Source organism: Nyctibius grandis, chromosome 4 (genome assembly GCF_013368605.1).
Source record: "Nyctibius grandis isolate bNycGra1 chromosome 4, bNycGra1.pri, whole genome shotgun sequence".
Taxonomy (NCBI): Eukaryota; Metazoa; Chordata; class Aves; order Nyctibiiformes; family Nyctibiidae; genus Nyctibius; species Nyctibius grandis.
The window spans coordinates 102,085,086-102,107,179 of record NC_090661.1 but is presented as its reverse complement, the minus strand read 5'-3'; the positions used below and the strand labels follow the sequence as shown (position 1 = coordinate 102,107,179).

At 44.2% G+C, this 22,094-nt stretch overlaps 1 protein-coding gene across 1 annotated transcript in view; it reads left to right on the top strand.

The window, feature by feature from the left end:
- Positions 1 to 1,156: 1,156 nt before the first annotated feature.
- Positions 1,157 to 22,094, top strand: part of ADAM12 (ADAM metallopeptidase domain 12) — a 188,849-nt gene continuing 167,911 nt past the window's right edge. The window contains exons 1-2 of the mRNA XM_068397466.1: positions 1,157 to 1,283; positions 19,498 to 19,631. Of these exons, the coding sequence (XP_068253567.1) occupies positions 1,157 to 1,283; positions 19,498 to 19,631 (261 nt within the window). The remainder of the gene's footprint in view (positions 1,284 to 19,497; positions 19,632 to 22,094) is intronic.

Below are 22,094 nucleotides of genomic sequence, written 5' to 3'. Positions count from 1 at the left end.
GAACCGCAGCGTTTTGCACCCATTGAGTTTCTGATGGCTCATTTATCTTCTGAGCTGGGGAGAGGCATAGTCCGGGTCACTGTGAACAGCTACCAGCCTCTGCTCCAGAACAGACCCAAATCCTTGGTTCCAAAATCAATATTTTAAGGGGGATTGCATGGCTGTTGTGCCTTCTGATGTACAGTCACATATTAGGCCAGTTTTGCCAGCTGTTCCATGCACAAGAAACATGGGGCCAATCTGCAGAATTAGGTATCAATATCCAAACAGTGAGATTTGCAAAGAATCTTAATAAATAAATTAAAAACAAAAGCGCACAGTAAAATTCTGTGAGGATTTACAGGATTAGAATCTTTCTTTCTACTGCTCTACAGCAACATGTGGGCATTATATGTGGTTTGGTGGTACATTAAGGAATAGATAATCTGTATTTGGTTATTCTCCCAGACAGTCAGTAATAATAACTTGAATGAGGAAGAGTTTAAAAAAATCCATCTGGCAACTCTGTTGGGTGTGTTGGGTTTTTTTCTTTTTAAAAAAAACACAATATAGAGTAAGTCGGAGGCACCAGAAACAACTCCGAAATAATTATCCCCGAGCTCTAACGTACGCAGATGACTTTCCAGAGGAAGCAGCCAGGGCTGCGTGTGCAGCAGAAATGGGGAAACCTTGGCAGCGGCAGGGGGTGGGAGGGGGGACCCCAGAGCCCCCCGCGCTGCCTGCGCGGCAGCGGGCGGTAGGACCCCGCGGAGGGGCGGCCGCGGAGCTCATTTGTGCCGCGGTGAGGAGCGCGGGGAGCGCAAGCCAGCCCGGACAGGCTGCTCTTTTATTGCAACGGTCAACAGAATTTTCCTTGCCAAAAAAAAAAAAAACCCTAAACCAAAACCCACCAATCCAAAAAAACCCAGCCCCGAACCTCTTTAAAAAGAAAAAAACAAAACAAAACAACCCTTTTTTTTTTTTTTTTTTCCCCTAAGAAAGCAGAGCCCAACTCATCAGAAGCTCATGCAGGAGCAGGAGGGGTTTTGGAGTTAACTGCATGCAGGAAATCTCTCACATCCTGAGTCCCAGCTCGCTCCTCTCTGTAACTGTATATTATGGTGCTGCTCTCCAGCCCCAGCTGATGAAAAGTTTGTCTCCCTCAGTCTGGGCTAAGATGTCAAAGCGTCTCCAGGCAGGGCAGCAGCGCTCCCCTCCGCCGCACCCCCCAGCCCAGATTTCCATGCTGCTGCCGCTGCTGCTCAGCCTCAGCTGCCTCCTCTCAGCATCACCCCGCGCTCAAGGTAAGTCAGCGAGACACACACACATTTTTTTTCTGAAATACTTCCTCACCCCACGCTCCGTTTTAGGGGGGCGAGCAACAGAGAAACGACTTTAACGCGGGGAGCGCGCTCGGCTGCGCGGGGGCCGCTGCCCCCGGCGCCTACTTTGCGCCCCCCGCCGCGCTTCTCCCTCCCCTCCCCGCGCTGCCCCCCGGCCTCCCCCGCTCCGCTCCGCGCTGCGGGGCGGTGGCGCCTCCGCGGTGCGGGGGAGGGAGGCGGGGGCGAGCCGCGGAACTGCCGCTGCTCTGCGCGGAGTGAGGACTTCCAGGCCCTTCCCGGTAAAACCCTGCTCTGCAGCCCCCCGGTCCTCCCTACCCCCCCGGTACCCCCTTACCCCCGCCGGCGTCCCTGCCCCCCGGTGTGTGTGTGTGGGGCTGGTCCCGGGGACCCCCGGGGGCGTGGGGTGCCCTCCGCGGCCCGCGGAGCAGTGATCCCCTAAGGGTGCCCTGCAAACAGGCACCCGCGGGCTGGGGCTGAACTGGGGGGTCTGAGGGTGTTGTCGGAGTTGGGGCTCTGTTCCCAGCCGGGCAGAATTGCCTGAAAAAGCCGAATATTGCTGGTAAAAGCGTCCGCGCTGGGTAAAAGTTTGCTCGGCGCTAATGTTCATTCAAAGTGAGCACAAGGCAGGGAGGGGTGGCTTCGGCTTTGGAGATGTTTTGCAGTGCTGGCTCTGTGTGATCCACGTTACAGATGGGGGAACAGCCTAGAAAAAGTGACTTGTCTCTTTGTACGCCAAGTCTGGGGCTTATTCGGGAATCACCGGAGGGCCCAGGCCCTGTCCTCTGCGTTAAGCAGCAGCTGACAATGCATATTTTATGTGAGAGAGGAAGGAGATTCTCTTGTATAAATATATGTAACGGCGCTGAAGAGGAGTGTGTGTGTCCTTGTGTGTTACTACAACTCTTGTCTTGGGTCTTTTTTCCATTGTAACTTTAAACTTCGTAAATGTTTGCTTGTCTCCAAAATTATTCACAGCAACTTTCACTGGGACTTTGGCTCTGGACTTGCTAAGAGAAAGATGGAGATATACTTTAGCACATGTTAGCCAGCACATTGAAATCCTAGGGTAGGCGGAACAAGTTGTTGCATTTAATTGAACACTTAGGATTTATGTTAATGAGTTAACAGGAGTTGAGGCTTTGCTTTGCCTTTGTGAGGGGTGTTAATTTCTCGTCAACATTTGTATTTACACCAAATCAGCATATTGGGGCTGAAGAAATTCTCAGGTAGATGAGGAGAAACAGGTCCTCCGTTCTGTTCCCTTTGCATGGGTCAAGGGTGGGTTTGTGTGGGTCAAGGCAGCAGATGCCCCTTCTCTGAGCATGGGAGATACTGTGGTGGCCAGGCCCCTCCGTGGGTTGGAGGTGTGATAGGATGGAGGGTAACGTTTGAGGGAAGGTGCTTCAAGCATTCACATGTGACAGAAATGAAGAAATGAATACAGCCCGAAGTAATTGTCCCTACAATAAAGTAAGAGGGCAAACTGTAGATGACTTAGATCTAGCATGCAGGTGAGAGAGACGAACGGTAAGCGGGGGTGGAAATCCTGTTACATGTGTTTTGGGATTCCCTAAGTGCGAAGCTGGAGCTCTAAGGTTACATTTGCACTGATGAATTAAGCTCTCTGTGAAGTTTGTGTCAACTGCTCATCTTTATGGTGCCCATCTTTAGGCGTCGAAGCTTGAGCAAGAGTGCTGCTTGCTAACCCTTGCAGCTCAGCTGGATTGCGGGTTTGCCTTGCTACATCTCTCCTACTCCTTTCCGTAACACGTCTATGTCTTGCTCTTTTGCGTCTGCAGCCAGAGCGCTCAGCGAGCATCCTCTCCTTTAATGCCTTTTTTTTTTTCCTCCTGTGGAAGTAGAGAACAGCTTTAGCTTTGCCAGAGCATGCGCTGCTTTCTTGATCGCAGAGGTGCTGAAAGTTACAGCCGCGTGCTTCTAGACCCAGCGAAGCTGCCCGGTGACGAAAAGTCCTCTTAGCTGTGCTGGCACGCAGCTCCACGCGGCGTTCTGAAGCTTTGCAACTTATACCTCAGCTGGCTTTACTGCTGCGCCTGCTCTGGGCCTGGTGATAGTGATTTGAGGTGCTGCCAGGACATCCTAATTTTTACATGAACACACGCTTAGTGATTAAGACAGAAGTTTAAGTTACGATACGCCTTGAAAACTGGTTTTGAAATGTGGCAAGAGACATGCATAATGTGGGACTGCCCTCTAACAACTCTAATATTAAACAAATTATCAGGTTATGAGCTAGACAACTTAAAAGTAGCCTTGCTGCTCACTTTTAGTATGACTTTCCTCTCCAGTTTTTATGGTTTTACAATTGCCTTTTCCAGTTTTCAGTATTGGTAGCTCTTGGTTGCTGACTAAAGGACCTCATGGCCAAAAAGGAAAAGTAAGTGAAGTACCAGCCTCAACAAAGCAAGATTAACTTTGTGTTTAAGAAAAGACTGGACATGGCACTTAGTGCCATGGTCTAGCTGACATGGTGGTGTCAGGGCAATGGTTGGACTCCATGATCCCAGAGGGCTCTTCCAACCTGATTGATTCTGTGATTCTGCTATCCTGGTGGAGGACAGTATCTAGTAGGTTAAGGTCTGATCTTATAGATTTAGTCAAATCTAGATCTAGATCTTGTGTAAGCTTTTTGCGTAGTCAAGGCCTTCCTGTATCTGCAGGGCAATGAAAGCGATGGTGTGTAAAGTTAACCTCCAAATTAGTGTGTGTGGGGAAACTCTTAAATCTCTTTTAGATATTAGGTGTTAGCTGGAAGAGCAGCAGAAAAAGGAAAATCCTAAAATTGCGGTCCGAAATTCTTCACCTTCAATTAAAATAACTTCTGTCAGATTTTCTTTTTGTTACTGATTGCTGCTGCGTTGGCTGTAATGGAAATAAATTACAGGAGAAGAAATCTTTCCTTGTCTCTCACTTTAAGCCTGATCTCTCCAACACGCTCTGTGTTTTAGAGCTCACTTTCAAATACTATCTTCTTTCAAACTGTTCCAGCATTTGTGGCAGATATTTATGGTCTGTGTATAATCACCTTCTTGTCTGATGATTATCCCGATCGGGTCCCCTGCAGATAGCCTGGCAGGAGCTGTCACTGGCCATGGGGCTCCATACATCCATGCCAAAACACACCAGCTGAGGATATTGTGCCCACTCTTCAAATCGTGTTCGCATCATTAACTCTCCTGCTCGCCGGGGAGCTGGCGGGTTGTTCGCTGGTGTTTTGTCAAGCTTCTCATCTCTTGCTTTCCTCGAGGTTTTTGGAAAGGTCTCCATCCAGCCACAAAGAACATCCTCGAACTAATGATTGACAGGCTATGTTTTGGGTGGCTTTATGTCCTGCTCCAGCGCAGGGGCTGCCCCAGTGGCACTTCCTAAAGACACATGAGTGACTGCAGCGGATCAGGGCCGTGTTTAGCTGTTACTTCCACTCAAGCAGTCAGCTGCCACCGATGCTATTGACCATGAAGTTCTGTTTTAAAAAGGCTGAATTCATGTAAATGCTTATTTGATCCTCCACCAGCCTTGTTCAGATCTTGCATGTCCTCATCCTGACAGATTTATCACTAGCGGTGTCTGTGTTTCTAACACGTCTCACATTGCGTCTTTGGGGGCTGATGGGGTGGATTTTATTTTGACTTTTGTTGTGAGAGTTGTTGTAAACCAAGAAATGACGTTTCTAGGGTGTTTGCTATTAGGTCTGGAAATATTGTTACATTTCTATGGCCAGGCTCTGCTACACCAGCAGTCTCATCCCAACTCTGCATCTCACACAGCATCCAGTCCTGCTAGGAGTCACCATCTCTGGATGTGTTTAAGAAAAGCCTGGACATGGCACTTAGTGCCATGGTCTAGTTGACAGGGTGGTGTCAGGGCAATGGTTGGATTCTATGATCCCAGAGGGCTCTTCTAACCTGATTGATTCTGTGATCTAACCAGAAATGCTGACTCCTCTGTTAAATCACTTCATGTTGTATCATTAATTTTTTACACCCCATATAAATGAGTTTGCTGCTTTCCATGACTTGGAGCTAGGATGAGAAATATTTGGTAGATTGCAGGCGGGGGGTTGTCCATTCATAAGGTCAGTGTGACGGAACCGTTGATTAGATGAACACGTTCTTTCTTGTCTGAAATATATTATCCAATAGGGCAAGAAGTGAAATGTTTCATGGTGTGTTAACCACGCTGTATAATATACAGCAAGGCATAAAAATCTGGATGCAGAATTTGGCACAAAAGAATCTTTAACTAGTATATTCCGAGATATTTATTAAGAGGAACTGTGTCAGTCCCTACAAATATAGTCTCATAGTATATGTCACATGCATTAAGTGAAAAACATTCTTCCGACAATGGTGAAAGTTTGCTGTTTTCTTGATTCTGTTTGATGTTTTCTAATTCTGAAAACAGCTGATCAAGCAAGAGAAATAAACCCCATGTGTGGCTGCTTACCTTTGAAAGAATGTATTATAATATTAACATCACTGAATCCAAGTGTCTATGGGATTTTGTTTTGATATAGGCATGCAAAAAAAAATTAAAAAAAAAATAAAAAATCTGGCCTTTGTCATAATGCTACCTTTAATAAGGTGAGCATATGGGCCTGACCATGCATGGAGCTGAGCATCACCAATATCTTTATTCAGCAGCAGCGGTAGTGTGATGAAGATCCTCTGTTACTTCACAGATTAGAAGATATGAAGAAAAGAACTATCCAGCCCAGATTATTTAAGTCTATATTGCGTTTTCTGCCCTTGAGAGCACTGCGGTGACAGAGCTATAGCTGAGAATAAAATGTAGCCTCTGCAGCTTGTGGGGAAGGATACAGCATCTCGTTGCTGATCCATGTTTCTTTTTGAATTGGAAGTCAGAAAACTGCATCCAGGTTAAAAACCACTCTTGCATTTTGACACGGATTTTAAAGCATGAGAGAAGCATTCCAAGCAAAATAGTCTTTATGTGTTCATCTATTGCCTCTTAAGAGAGGAAAACGTACCCCACTGAAGAGACACTTTGAGTAAATGCTTGTGGTTAAGGGGAAAGTGCAGGGTCATTGCAGGAGAAATCTTCACACTTTAGAAAGAAAGAGCTTGTCTCTTTATTTTGTGTCATATATGTTCCTTGTTTGTGGGTCTCATACTGGGGATGAAGTGTCTTGCCTCCATGGATCTGGCTCCTTTGTACAACTTGGTGCTGATGTTCTGTGCTATTCATTTAAAATCTGCTTGACAGGATCAGAGGATATGTAGGTTAGGTGAGCAAAGCTGGGAAGATATCCTGCCCTGAAGAAACAATAAAAATAAATATTCATTACTCCTGTAGCTCATCTCCTGAAGAAGTCTGTGAAAGTCAGAAGTTATGGATTGATCCAGTGCTTATGGTGACGTTTGTTGTAAGGTTGCACACATAAACCTGATAGCCACCAGGATAGGTGGCTTCAAGAACATTAAGTAGCTCTCAGTTTTCTGTTCATTCATGTTTCAAAAAATAGGAAGACAGACTTCAGTGACAGCTTATGTTAGTCCAGGTGCAGTTAATTTTTCTTTTTCTGCTGTTGTGTAATGTGAGTAGCAGGTATTCCCCACACAAACAAAAAACCCTGATGGATATTAACTCCCCAGCCCAGTAGCTCATTAGGTAGGCTTGGAAAAGAGCTACAAATCATTTGCCATGCACATTGACCTAAATTAATAGTGAAATTTGCTTCATCTGGATTTGCTGTGTTTTCAGTGCGATTTCCTGGAGAACATCTGAGTGAATGTGCCGAGCACAACGCAAAATCCCACGCAATAGTTTGTTTCCCTGATGATTGTATATGGGAAGGAACATCCCTCGATACAGCTATGCTAAAGATTCCTTGCACTTGGTGAGGGAGGCTGGTAAATCGTTGGAGAAAAGGATTGTACTGTACCTTTTAAAAGACCGAGAGGGAATTATATTTTGGCGAGTAATTTTGAACTTTATTCAGTGGAAAGTAGCCTTTCTTGAGGGTTTGGAGGGGAGGAGCTGGAGAGGAGCACTGCATCTGAATTTTTGGCTATTATGTGGACTCATTGCTGAAAACTTAATGTATTCAGTACTTTTTTCTTTGACATTGGAGCTCTACGGATTAGTTGTGTCTGTTCTTGTAAAGCACAGGTTATTCTTTCTCTACTCGAGTGTTTTTGTTAGGTGCTGCCTCGCTGATGCTGAAGGGGGCAAGGCTGAGTTTAGAGTCAAAATGAGAATCTCTGGGACTGGGATCCTTTGGGGAAGGAGCAACAGTTTAGGAAGAAGCAGATGTGCCCCAGTACTGCTTATGCTGGGATGATGCTGGGGTGATGCTAAGATAGGACATCCTTCACTATGGCATCCTGGAAATATCTGTGGGAAAATACCCACGAATCCATGGGCCCCAATGGGATGACCCATGACTGCTGAGGGAGCTGGCAGATATTATTGCAAAGTCACTCTCCACCATCTTTGAAAGATGGTGAACAGGAGAGGTGTCTGGGGACTGGAGGAAGGCCATTGTCACTCCAGCCTTCAAAAAGGGCAAGAAGGAGGACCCAGGAAGCTACAGGCTGGTCAGCCTCACCTCCGTCCCTGGGAAGGTGATGGAACAGCTTGTTCTGGATGCCATCTCTAAACATGTGGAGGAAAAGAAGGTTATCAGGAGTAGTCAACATGGATTCACCAAGGGGAAATCATGCTTGACCAATCTGATAGCCTTCTATGATGACATGACTGGCTGGGTAGATGAGGGGAGAGCAGTGGATGTTGTCTACCCTGACTTCAGCAAGGCTTTTGACACTGTCTCCCCCAACATCCTCATAGGTAAGCTCAGGAAGTGTGGCTTAGATGAGTGGACAATGAGGTGGACTGAGAACTGGCTGAATGGCAGAGCTCAGAGGGTTGTGATCAGCGGTGCTGAGTCTAGTTGGAGACCTGTAGCTAGTGGTGTTCCCCAGGGGTCAGTACTGGGTCCAGTCCTGTTCAGCTCATTCATCAACGACCTGGATGAAGGGACAGAGTGTACCCTCAGCAAGTTTGCTGATGACACAAAGATGGGAGGAGTGGCTGATACACCAGAAGGCTGTGCTGCCATTCAGCGTGACCTGGACAGGCTGGAGAGTTGGGCGGAGAGGAACCTAATGAAGTTTAACAAAGGCAAGTGTAGGGTCCTGCACCTAGGGAGGAATAACCCCATGCCCCAGTACAGGCTGGGGACTGACCTGCTGGAAAGCAGCTCTGCAGAGAAGGACCTAGGAATTCTGGTGGACAACAGAAGTTCACCATGAGCTGACAATGTGCCCTTGGGGCCAGGATGGCCAATGGTGTCCCGAGGTGCATCAGGAAGAGTGTGGGCAGCAGCTTGAGGGAGGTTCTTCTCCCCCTCTACACTGCCCTAGTGAGGCCACACCGGGAGTAACCGTGTCCAGTTCTGGGTCCCCCAGTTCAAGAAAGACAAGGAACTCCTGGAGAGAGTCCAGCAGAGGGCTACAGAGATGATCAGAGGACTGAAACATCTCTCTTATGAGTGAAGGCTGAGGGAGTGCTGTGCTCTGTGTGAACCTGCTTTGGCAGGGAGTTGGACTAGATGATCTCCAGAGGTCCTTTTCAACCCCAATCAGTCTGTGAAAGGCAACCCTTGGTATTTTTCATCTTTTATTAGTCCCGTTCTGCTTGGTTTTTATGAGAAAGAATGACCAGGCCAATTTATATGGTGTGCATCAGGACTTGGAAAAGAAGCAAGCTTAAAACAGGGTTTGCAGCAAGAGGACAGAAGTTCTCCTAAGCCAATGTGTCCTTCACTTTTCAAAGCTGCTTTGGGTTCGAATCTTACATTTACAACTGGCTCTTTTCTGTGAACTCCAAGCACTGAGCTCTTCCATGGGGAGAACTTCTCAATACATAGGCATCCCCCGGTGTGCCGAAATGCCCTCTGGTTCAATGCTTCGCTGCTTTATTCCTCTCATATTTTGAAATGCTCTCTTCTAGGAAAAAAAGACAACTCTGTCTTTGGACTGGTCCTGAATAGTAGTTCCTCATTCAAGCATAACAACATCACAAATGAGGCTGGACAGCTGTTTCCCAAATATAGTATACGTATATATCCTATACACGGTAATAAAGCTTGGTTTTCACTATTTGAAATGTTCTGCAGTCTCCCCGCCCCCTCCTGCAGTCAATGGCAAATGTTGTTCTCAAAGCTCCACTTGTCACATTTTGTTCTCGAGAACAGGGAGGATATTGAGATATACTGGCTTCTTTCCTTGAGTGCATTTCAATATGTATTCTGTATAATGAGAGCCCAAATCCTTCTCGCGTTACTTATGCTTTAATCACACTGTGCTCTCCCAAGATTGCTTTAATCGCATTTGCATCAGCAGGAGTAACTCTGTATGATGAGCAATATTTCATCTGCAAACAGAGGAGAAAGATCGCGGGCGCACGATGAGGAAGGAACTGGCTGTCCTGGATTTGTTACAGCACAGCTCTCTAGTGAAGAATGGTGTAGCATCCTGATTGGAGAAATAGGTATTCAAGAATTAGAATGAACAAAAGCTATTTTTACAGTTTTCTTTTGAGGACCTGTCAAGTGTGATAGCTCCCTTTTAATTTTCTAGTAAATGACTTTTTGGCATGTGTTATCTCCCAAGAAGCTCAACGCTGCCTAGTGCAGCAGACATCATTTTGTACTTCAGCCATGACATTACCGTATATGAGAACTGAAAAGTTATATAGATATTACACCAATATATAAACCATGTGTGTTAGAAAGACAAGTTCGGGTTTGAAATATTTGACTTAGCTATGCTTTTCACTTTCAATCTGTGCCAAACATGTGCTTGAATGACTGATGGAGTCATATGGTTCCCTGAATAAAGCACTTTATTGTGCGCAGACTTAGAGCCTTCCAACAGTTGTATTACAGAAGCTTGAAGATTAAGATGATCCAACCGCTTAGGGGGTATGTTCCACAATGAACATTTTATTTTTCTTTATTTCCCCTCTCTCTCTATTTTTCGCCTTAATACGTGTCATTAGTTTGTTCAGCTGGTCGTGCAGCGACACTGACCGCAGAGCCTTTGGTGGTGAAGAACAGCAAGTTACCTTCAAACTTAAGCTTTCACTCCCATGTCCATATTAAAATGTTGAACACATGACTTTTTCCGTGGAGTTTATGGAGTTTTGTGGGGGAGGAGGGGGAGGGCTGTTCCCTGTCGCACATTATTTCATCAGCAGAATTAGATTTAGGAAGGGAATAACTCATGCAAGAACAAGTGATGACAGGAGATAGTTCTTAGAATTATAAAGCTGAAATATTAAAAAGCATGTTTTTAATGCTGTTTAGTTAAAGGGGATCAGTGCGTCTCAAACTCCTAGTTCTCATCCGAACAGTCGGTGCCCGTGAAGCTGCTTAGTGTGAAAGATCAAGTGGACACGCTGCAAAGTCATACACAGATCGGTTCAAAGCTGACAGACCTGTCAAGCTGGAGAGAGGATCTTCTTTTATTAGAAGCAGAAAGAACAGAAAATTAAATTCAGAAATGTGTGGAGTCGTCTTGCTCCTGTCTGTCCTCAGGCTCATCAAAGACCTTTGCTGACTTTTGATGTTTTAAAAATTTTGTCCATGAGTTGCAATTTTGCAATGCGAAGGAAAAGACAAGATTGAAGCCCAAGAAGATCCATGGAATTAGTAGTTTTTCAAAAGCTACTTGTGCTTAAATGCCTGAGGTCTTGGGTTTGGGAATGGGGAGAGGAGCGAGAAAACAAGTAAAACTTTGTGCATAGTTATGTGGCTTGGTTTTTTTTTTTTTTCCTTTTAAATAATTATTTTCCAGGCAGGCCATGAAAGGACTAATTTTACTAGATTTTTTAGAGAGAATCAATGTACTGCTCAGATGTGCAAAGGTTAGTTGGAAAAATAATTTATGATTTTGAACTAATAAAAACTTTACTGCAAGAGATAAGATTTTTATTTTATGCACAGTCAAATCTTGCACAGACTTTTGTGCTTACATACAGATGAGGGCAGAGTCTGGCACGTTATGTGCTGTCTTTTTTAAAGCTGTGCAAGTGCTGTTAGTGAGATAATGGGAGGCACCTTATCAGTGTGGTGGAGTTACTGATTTTTGTCCTCTCTTTTGAGAAGGTGGCTATGATTTCAGCTGGTGGTTAATGCAAAATTTAAGATGGATGGATGGTTGACTTCAAGACAAACTATTGCTTATTTGACCCTATGCAAGTTACTGGGTTTTCTTTCTTTAGCCATTATGCACTGGAAATCTTGTACTGGTCTATTTTGCAGCATTTTCATATTCATTATCAGTTATTATTATAACTTGCATTCTGGTTGTATTAATAAGTGACAATTTGGTATTTTTCCTGTGTCAGACAGAACGGGTACCATTCTAGAAGGTGTTTTCAGCAAGATCTGTGCCTGGATAATGTCTAGCTTGGGTAATGTTTTGGCTTTTGCTGGGAGATGGAGTGAGATAGAGGACTGGAAGCACACAACCCCACTCCTGGGCCAGATAGTTGGAGAGTTGACCCTTTTTTTTTTTTTTGGCATGATATAGTCTGAGTCCTAATGTTAACAATTTCGATTTAAAGCAAGTTGATTTTTAATTTTTTTTTCCTTGATGCACAAGAGCTGGATGTGCTCCTCTTTGCTCAGAAGCTCTACACTGCAATCCAATCTAACTTTATGTATGGCCACTTTATACTCTTGCCATTTATAAATGTATCAGCACTGGCAAGATATACACCAAGAAGTATATAAAGCTAAAGGATGATCATGGGTCCTGTCATCTTTGGTTTTCTAGATCATGCAAAATAATTCTTATAGTTCCTTTCCTGTAATTCAGTCTTTCCACTTCCCTGATCACCCTGGCAGCCTTTCCAATCCACCAGCCCCAGGCTGAATTAATCTTTTGTGAACGCAGGTGAGGACATGGTCCAGTTGTGCTTCTGTCACTAACTCTCAGGAGTAACTTCAATATCTGATATTCACTGGAAACACCTCTTTTGATGCATCATTCCAGGACTTTCTTTGCTTCATGTAACATCAATGCTATACTGAATAGCATGTATGGGTCTTTCTTGTGTCATTTGCCTTTGAAGATTACTACTTAGAGCAGAAAATTTACTAGTCCCTAAGGGGGTTCCTCCATTCTGTACTGCTTGGTTTCAACCCTTTGCTCTAGCCCGCAAGTTATTGGATTCTTTTGTAATATTTCTCTCCTTCTCCATGCAGATATTGTCTCCTGACTTGGAGGATTGGATTTGAGGAGGACACTTGTGCATGTTGAGTAAAGGTTACTGATAGAAATATTAAGACTGATCCTAATACATTTTCTTACGGAACCCTGGTAGAAACCTTGCTTTAAGTGGTTGGTTAGCGATGTGCTTAGTGGGTAGTCTCTACTCCTTACCTAGTTTCACCCCTTTCCTAAATCACCGAAGTTCACTCCCATCTTGAAGGCAAATGCTTGGTCCTCTTCTCTCAGTGTATAAGCTTCATAATTTTGGATTAAAGAAGTTCTATTTTGAGTCTGGAGGTGATAAAAGAATCATCCCAAATAAGATCTGAGAGAGACGCAGCCGAAGGAGGGGATAAAGCTCTTTCCCATCTGCTGGGCATCCATGCCAGCAGTGGGTGGCTCTGTTGGGGCTTCTGTCCAGCTCACCAGGGTTGGGGGCACAGAGCAGCCCCAAGGAACCCTGAGCTACAGGGGAAGCTGTCTGGCAGCGGAGCCTGTGGGGATGCCTCAGTACCCTGCCACAAAACTAATTGCCAACGGTCCAGTGAGTGCTGGAGGCAGACACCTATGTACAGCCCTTCCTCCAGAGCCAGAAAAGACCCGTCCAAATCGTGGATCCCACTGACTGTGAACGAAGCTGAGGAAGCTGGAGAAAACGAGGAGGGAAATGGATCAAGTATGCCCTCTCTGTCTTCCACAGCATTGCCAAAGCCCCGCGAAACAGAACAGTGCCAGTAGTGGTTTGCAGTTTGCAGGAGGATTACTCTGTTCTATTAGTCTTTTCTATCCTAGGATTATTCTGGTGCATAGGTGTTTAGTTGCAGAAGAAAAAGCAGATAGGCTGTGACTTATGATTCTGAGCCCATTTGTAATATGAAAGGTAACACGAGGATAATTTAATTTAATTTAATTTAGCCTTTTTTTATTCCCCCACTCCCCCTTCTGTTATTTTTGTAACTCAGCAGTAACTGCAGTGGGTGACATGAAGGGTGTCTGGGCACAGTGTGCCGGGGAGAGGGCTGAGGTCTGGGCTGGATGTGGGCTGGAGATCGGCACCCCGCAGCATGGCTGGGGCTGACGGTCCCGGGCTGGGCTGCAGTGGGGTGCTGGGGCTGTAAGAGCCCTTGGGATCCTTGGGACCCTGACGGAATCACAGTAATGTGTGTGGGACGTGCGGGTGGGACTCCCAGAACATGCATATCCACAACGGGAAGGAAGCACGGTGCTGTACGTTGGCTTTATTGTAAATCTTTATGTTAAGAGATGGATGGTAGTCATAAACCACCCCAGGTCTGACGCCTCTCTCCTGTGCTGTGCCAGGGGAGAGGGCAGCAAAACCAGCACTAGCAGGATGGCAGGGCTGTGCAGTTGGGGGGGATATTTTTTTTTTCCCTTCCCCTTCAGCCTGTTTTATCCAGACCCACTCAGTATTGAGAGCATTCACCTTTTTTGTTTATCATAAGGACAAATAAATTGCACTGCCTGACTAAAAGCTTATTAATTTTAAGTAAATGCAAATCTGAAGTGTGTCTGGGCTTCTTCAGGAGCCAGCAGCCATTAAACAAAGATGTCACGTCACATGCTTAGAGTTTATGCTACATAGAGCTCGGAGGAACTGAAATACAAAGCAAAAAGATGAAAACTCTTCTTAACTTCTTTGCCACCAAGTCCTTGTATGATACTGTGCAAAGAGGAAAAGTTGTAGAAGTACATGGCAGATAAAAAACATTTAAGCTGCACAAAAGTCACTGACAGATAACATCTATTCATCTCGCTGTTTGTACAAAGTATCTTTTATATTTCTGAAAAAAAAAAAAGAATAAAGGGTGCTATATCAGCTTGTGGGCTGCTTGTGGATCAAAAGCGTTACCTTCGGTGCAGGCTGAAAATAGAAAACAGACATGACTGTGAAGTTTTTCATGTGAAAAAGTGGGAGACGAGCTTGCGTCAGGAAGAACTGGACAGAATTTCACTGAAATGGAAAATAAGTAGGTGAGTAAGTAGGTGCATGTGACACAAAAGATAGGAAACCTGGGTCTAATAAAAGTTTCTGGTAATACAGATGGCCTGATTTTCTTCCCCTCTCATGACACGTTACCGAAATTTAAATTCTCTGATTTCAATTATTACATTATTTATATTGCTGTAATACCAAGAGTCCCCGTAGAGAAGAGGCCTAGTTATTAATGTAACGCAAACAACTCTAATGGTTCCGGCTTCAAAGAAATCCTAATGAAAATGGGTAAAGGGGATGAAGAGTGGCAGAGAGGAAATACCAGCACGTCTGCGTGCATGAAGAACTGCAGCACTGGGAGCTCACGGGATGTGATGGAGGTGATGGAAACCCTTCGTTAGCACAGATCGCCAGTCCTGCCCCATCGCGCTCCTCTCCTGGTGCTCCTCGGGTGCCCTGTGGGAGGACTCTGCTTATGCTCAGAGATGGGTGGCCCGAAACCAACAGAAGAAAACTTTGACTGTGTTTTGTTCAGGCATTGTGCAAGAGACTGGGTGAAGTAGCCCTCGCTGGGGTAAATTCTTTGGTGTTTCCAGCTTTGAGGCCGGGGCCGTGCGTGCCGAAGGCGCTCCATGGGTGCCAGCAGCCGTCCCACCTGTGTAGCTGCTCAGCAGCCACACGGCTACTCAGACCAGGGCTGCTCGGGGGCTGCACAGCTGTTTGTCCCATTTTTTTAGTTTCCTGCACAATTCAGTTTCTATGCCTACATTTTTTTTGGCTTGCCTCTCTTCTTGTGTTTTTTGTTTTTTTGTTTTGTTTTTTTTTTTTATTATTCCTGACTTCCAGTTTTCCTCTACACATACCTTTTCTGTCTGCATCCCATTGTTCGGTTGAGCTCAGTGGCCCTTTAGGTGCTGTCATCTTTCCCATCTCAGATGGATATGTGTGGGTCGCTCTTTGTTGGCTGTGATCCCTTATTTTCTGCAACGTGTTTTCCCTCTGTACTCAGCACTGGTGAGGCCGCACCTTGAATACTGTGTCCAGTTCTGGGCCCTGCACTTCAAGAGAGATGTTGAGGTGTTGGAGCGAGTCCAGAGGAGGGCAACAAAGCTGGTGAAGGGTCTGGAGGGTCTGACCTACGAGGAATGGCTGAGGGAGCTGGGGTTGTTTAGCCTGGAGAAGAGGAGGCTCAGAGGTGACCTTGTTGCAGTCTACAACTACCTGAAGGGAGGTTGTAGTGAAGTGGGAGTTGGCCTCTTCTCCCAGGCAACTAGCGATAGGACAAGAGGACACAGCCTCAAGCTTGGCCAGGGAAGGTTCAGGTTGGACATTAGGAAGCATTTGTTCTCAGCAAGGGTCATTAGACATTGGAAGGGGCTGCCCAGGGAGGTGGTGGTGGAGTCACCATCTCTGGAGGGGTTTAAGACAAGCCTGGACATGGCACTTAGTGCCCTGGTCTAGTTGCCATGGTGGTGTCAGGGCAATGGTTGGACTCGATGATCCCAGAGGGCTCTTCCAATCTAATTGATTCTATGATTCTGTGTTTTTTGAAGCTTTGCAATCAGGCTGCAGAATCCTATTTAAAGGATCTACCTTTTTCTCCTTCCCCTTCTTTTGTATCTAAAGACTGAACTAGAGTTTACCCATCAGTTATACAGGTTTCTTTATTTTGTGGTCTTTCAGAAATACACACAGCAAGTAAATATAATGACCTTAAATCAGAAAAACATTATTATTTGATTTACAAAAGAAACCGTAATGTGCATACATCACACTGAGGAGAGTTGGGAGTTGAGCAAGTGCATAACATTAAGCATGTGCCCAAGTGCTCTTCAGAATGAGGCCCCATGACTGGGCTGCAGTGCTTTCTCCGCCTTCTGCAGGAAGCTGTGATTTTTATCACACCCAATAATTTAAATAAAAACATTCAGATAAGCAGCAAAATATTTGGCTGAAGGAATGCAACTAGACAGAAATTGATCTTGTGTTTTATAAATGCTACGGCTTCAGAAGAGTTTGCAAACCCTAAAGCTTGTCTGGTTTGTTTCCTCCAAATAAATTATCTTTTCCAATAAAGATATAACTGCTGCCTATAAACCTGTCTTGATGTCTGTCTCCAGGCTCTCAACGCTTCTGCACAATATGCATTTTCAGTGTGCAGATAAATAAGCATGTGTGTAAGATTGAATTTGCACATTGTAACCTTACTTTGTTATGCACCACAAGCATCTCTTTGTAATGATGGAATAGGGGTGGCAAAATTGAACCGCACTTTGTGTATATACTGTTCCCTTTTCCTGTGATGTTTTTATAGCGGTCACACTTTCCTCCACCACGCCATGTAATGAGGGAATAACACATCTGTGCATGAATGCTGATCCCTCCCCCCTCTCCTTTTTTCTTCTGTTTCAGGTAATGTTGTGATGTTAATGCTTTGCAGAATTAATAAAAAAGGCAGCTTGCGCATGTAGGAGTACCAGAAAGACATTGATTCTTCCTGATATCTAGCTGTAGCTCCATGGTATAAGACTGTGTGGCAGCAATGTAGACAATGCATCCGTGGGAGGAAAAGTATGCTCACAGGGTTTCTTAAAATTTAGATTTCATGAAACTTTCAGAATGCAAATCCTACAAAATAATAGAAGGGCCTGAGTCATTTAATTCATATAGTTGAGACTGCTCCAGTGAGCCAAGAAAAAAAAAAACGGGGCTAGAGCCAAACTTTTCTCATTTCTCTGAGATACGCTTCATAAATTTCAGTTCTGTGCAGGGAGATTCATGCCTGATAATCAGAAAAAAAGAGCTGTGAGGTTCTGTCTAGACCGTCCTAGGCAGACGAGATGGTATCTTGAATGCCTCCACAGGGGTGAACCCAATCGTGTGCAGGTTTTGGGGCATCTCTTCCAAGGACCGACACTCCCAGACCCCTGTCAGTTGGGCTTGAGCTGAGCTGAGGGTGAGGTCTCTACAGGAACATCCATATAACAAGCGACTTTCCTCTCCCAAATATACTTTATCTTTTTATCTTAGACTTTTTTTTTGGTGTTTTAGGGAAAGTGTCATGTTTTTCAAAGCATGCTGGAAAATACTGAACTTGTCTTCCTCTCACTTCAGCTGAACACTGATGACTCTGTAGATGCTTTTAAGCTCATTCTAACAGTGACTGAATTGGGCTCATTCTTCCCAAAACGTAGCTCTTGATCCTCAGTGAGAGTGTTAGGTGACCAGAGAGGGCAGGTCAGGTTGCTGGGATGGCAGTACTGAGCACTGGGCTGTGTAGGCAGGTCTGACCCTACAGCTATCCTTTCTCTCCCGTAAAAGGGTTCAGCCCTGAGCCATGGTTGGGCTGCTAAAACGCTGCCCCATCACCTTCCCTCTGCACCTCCTAGCACGAAGGCAATGTACGGCAGGAGGAAGAGAGGTAACGCTGGCCTTTCTTCATCTTCATGGAGGATGGACACATTTCTAGAGCACCTGCAAAGACTCAGGTCTCATCCTCATGGGGTCCAAGGGCTCAATGTGATGGCAGGTCAGGAGTGTGGCAAACCCTGCCAGCGTTTTGACTGTCCCACGGCACCTGGAAGCCGTCCCTGTTTTCTCTTTAAGATTTATTCTCAATGCCATTTCCAGCTCTTGTACTATGATACTGGTTTTAGGACTCTGCTTTGACAGGCACAATGCCATTAGTATGTTTAGTGAGAGGAAAAACACTTGATAGATGTTGCATGTAAATAGCTTTTTGACATTGCACTATGAATTGAAGTCGTCTGACTCTGTAGGAGTAGAACATGATTTCAGTGAGAGTTTATATTCTCTTTCAGACCTTTTTTTTTTTCCCCACTAATGAGAAAGTGCATCCTTGATGTTATGGGGTTCTCAGTGCTTCGTGACCTCCTTGCATGTTCAGATAGAAATGCTGAGGCTGCTAAGTAAATATTCAGTCTTTTGTTGTACACACTTCAGACTTGTTAAAACGGAGTACAACCGCACATTTCCATGTTTAGTGGAGTAAGATGGTGCATTAAGGAGCGTTTGGCAGATAATAAAATACTGAGGATTAAACCTGGTAAATCTGCTGTGTGCAATGAACCTGGAGCTTTCAGGAACCCCCAGCCAGGTTGTTCCATCTATGCTGTGACTCCAACTTGCAAAGCGTGAGGGCCAGCTGCCCCCACTGCAGAAATGGGAAAGACATAAGGGAAAATCTGGGATCACTGTCTGCCCTTAAGGAGCCTGGGTCCTGCAGCCGCAGGGTTTGTTCGCCCCAGTTACACCCCAGGGGCACTGTCCCCCCTCCTGGCACCACTGATTTGAATCTGATCGAGTGCGACTGTATCAGGGAAGAGGCATGGGGAGAAGAGGGATTGGGGAGTCTGGGAGGAGGGATGGGGAGAAGAGGGATTGGGGAGTGGAATGATCAAGGCTAATTTCTTACCTTAATTATGGAAAAATAGTCTTGATAAAATCTTCTCTCTTCTAAATCCCTGCAGCTTGCTTACCCTCTTAATGATGACCCTGAAAAGACAGCCACCTCCTGCGTTCCTCCCTGCTATCATCTTCAAAGGAAAAAAAAAAATCCTAACTCTAGTATGATTATTAATGTAGCACTTTAAATAACAGTGCCAAATTTTTTTATTTAAGTCTTGCATCCCAACTCCTTATCTTTGCATCCTGAAATCTCTACTCCTTATGTGCAGTCTTTGTCTTCTGCTGCGACAGAAATGCACCATTTAATCAACAGTGGAAATCACCTCGACACTTCTCTCCCAGAACCCCAACTCTCTTAGAAATTTGTGCAGGTTTCGACACTGACAGCATGACTTCACAATGTTTTAATGTTTAATTCTTTTCCTGAATTATTTCCTTTTGAAATACGCTGCCAGTTCCCTTAAATAACAAGGTTTGTGTTGTCAGATGCTGTTCCCGACTAATGTGAAGTTCTTTTCCCTGTCCCTAGGTGAGAATGTGGACAGCAAATTGGAGTCCTCAAGACAGCAGATGCCAAAGGACCAGTCAAAAGATTATGAGATAACAGTTCCCTTCCTTTTGAATGGAGAACAGTGGAGACCAGTAAATGGCATTTATTCAAAGGTTAGTCTTCATTTTGCCTGCTATTTTATTGTAAGATGTGTAACAATTGGAAGGCTTTAGGGGAAAGTAAATGCACTTTTTTCATTGTATCTGTTATAAGTGTAATTTTTTCTATTTTTGTAGAGTGTCTGCTGTCTAAAATTGTTATTTGCCTGATCAACCAAACACCTTATCCATTTTTGTTAAAATTAATACTTTTTTTGCTGTAAAGTGGCATCCTTATTTCCGATGGCAGAAATGGAAGCTTAAAGTGAAAGTTTGTTCGATTAAATACAGCCTGACAGCAAGAACTTTAAGAAAAGGTGTAAATAATGTTGCTTTGTGGGCTGCAGCCTGAGGCATTACCTGGAGCCCATCATGGGAGATGGCCCACAAATACTGTCCCATGAACTTCAGAGGACGAGTCTCCCTTCACACTCTGCTTTCCCTTTGCCTAACAAGGGGATAATCTGTCACTGGCTCTGACTAAGCAGGGATTGTTTCCCCCTCTTGACAGGACCTGATAAGCTTTCCTCCTTTTTTTAGACATGGGCTGATGATACGGGTAGCTGTTTTTAGGAGAAAAGGGCTGTTTTCTGTCTCCTTAGTCTCCTGCTTGAAGTATGAAGACAGTTTGTTTTCATTTATTATCACAAAAGATGTCACGGGAATCTCTTACCCAGCCGTCTTAACCCAAGTCCAGCCTTGTGCCAGTTTATTTATTATGCTGGTTTTTTTAACTATCAGAATTAGGAGAATAAAGTTAAATTTTTAAACAGATTAAAAAAAAAAAAAAAAAGAAGAGGAAAGAAAAGCAAAAAACCTCACACAGAAACAATGCAAACAGCCCAGACAGGCCATTAGAAACAGCTTGCTTTGCTGCATTGGGAAAGTCTTTCATGGAGAAATCCTTCTTGACTACTGCCACCGTTTGCGGGATGCATTTTGAATCATGCTGCTGATTGACAGAAGTAGGTGTGAAACGAGATTCCAAAACAATGGATCTGACTTTCAAAAAATCTGATCTGGATTAAAATTTTGCTTCCTTTTTCTTTTTCCCTTCCTAAATGGGAAAGAAGGGCCAGTCCTAGTTTTGAGTATCTGCAGTGATGAAAGGGGTATCACTGTGGGTGTGTAATAGCTTATCTTAGAGAGATAACACAGACGGCTTGGTCCTAGATGTATGTGCAACTCTATTTTTAGATCATTTAATTAGAAACAGGCGTTCTCCATATAGAGTTCTTTCAGCTACTCACTCTAGCTTTCTGAAAGAATTACAACAGAGTATCTTTATGTGAGTAATGATAATGTGATTTATATCATTAATTTGTTTCCCAGAATTGCTTTCAGTTTGAGATGAACATTAGAAAAGATTTGTGGTTTGGTAGAAAGATCCACATGCTGTATCAGCACTTTTTTTCTTTGAATACTTCTTTTCCATGGAAACTGTTATAAATTAAATACACAAAAGTGCAGATCAGGCTGTGGGAAGAACAACGGCATTAAACTGGTAAAGGAGAAGAGTAATGAATAGCTTGTCACATAAATATTGATCAAAAGCACAAAAGTTAAATACTGTTGTATTTGCTGGTTAAATAGGACCTATTGTTCTTCAACTCATTTCAAAGTGTTCCTCCATTTTATATCAATTTTATATGAAGTAAAAAAAAAGTATAAAGTACTGTGTAGTTGTAACCAGGGGAATGGTATTGCAATAGAATACACAGTAAAATAAATAATGTAGTGGTTATAAAAATGCCAAAGTATTAAAATTATTTGTGTATAGATAATTGCCTCTCAATGATAGCCCCATTCTCCAATCCTTTGATCATAAATACTCCTGCTTAACAATTAGTCCCTGAGAAACAACGTTAGTCATTTAGTGCAGCGTACTCTTTCTTTCCCATCTTGAAGATAAAACTGTCCTTTTATTTAACCCAGGAGTCACTGCAATATTGGTTGGAGTATCTCATTCAGAATCTGTCAGGAATTATTATTAAGCTAATGACTTTCTCGTTGAGGGCCATCTATGCAGTACACTGCGCAGAGCAGAAGTAAAAAAGCTGAAAGGAGTCACACTGTCTAATGGCACAAACACACGGACCTGCTCACCAGCAGCAATAAAACTACATTTACTGGGAAGAAAAAAATACAAAAGTTACTTAGCTATAACCTGGTGTCCTGGTTTGGCCTAAACCAGGCCAATTTTCCTTTCAGTGATTTTTACTTTCAGCCAAGTCTCTTCTAAGTAACTGCACTTTCTGAAGCTAACTGCATGTTTTGCAGACAGTGTCTGCTTCCAGGACTGATAACGCTTAAAGTTTGTAGTTATCACTGAGGCACTGGTAGAGATGTTGTGCAGAAAGGCTCTTGCTGTACTTGTTCTTAGAGAAACCAAGGTCACTGCTAAATTCCTCACTGCTTATGAGTGAAGAGCCGAAGGGGGGTCGCACCTGCAGGGAGGAGCAGACAGGGCAGGTGACC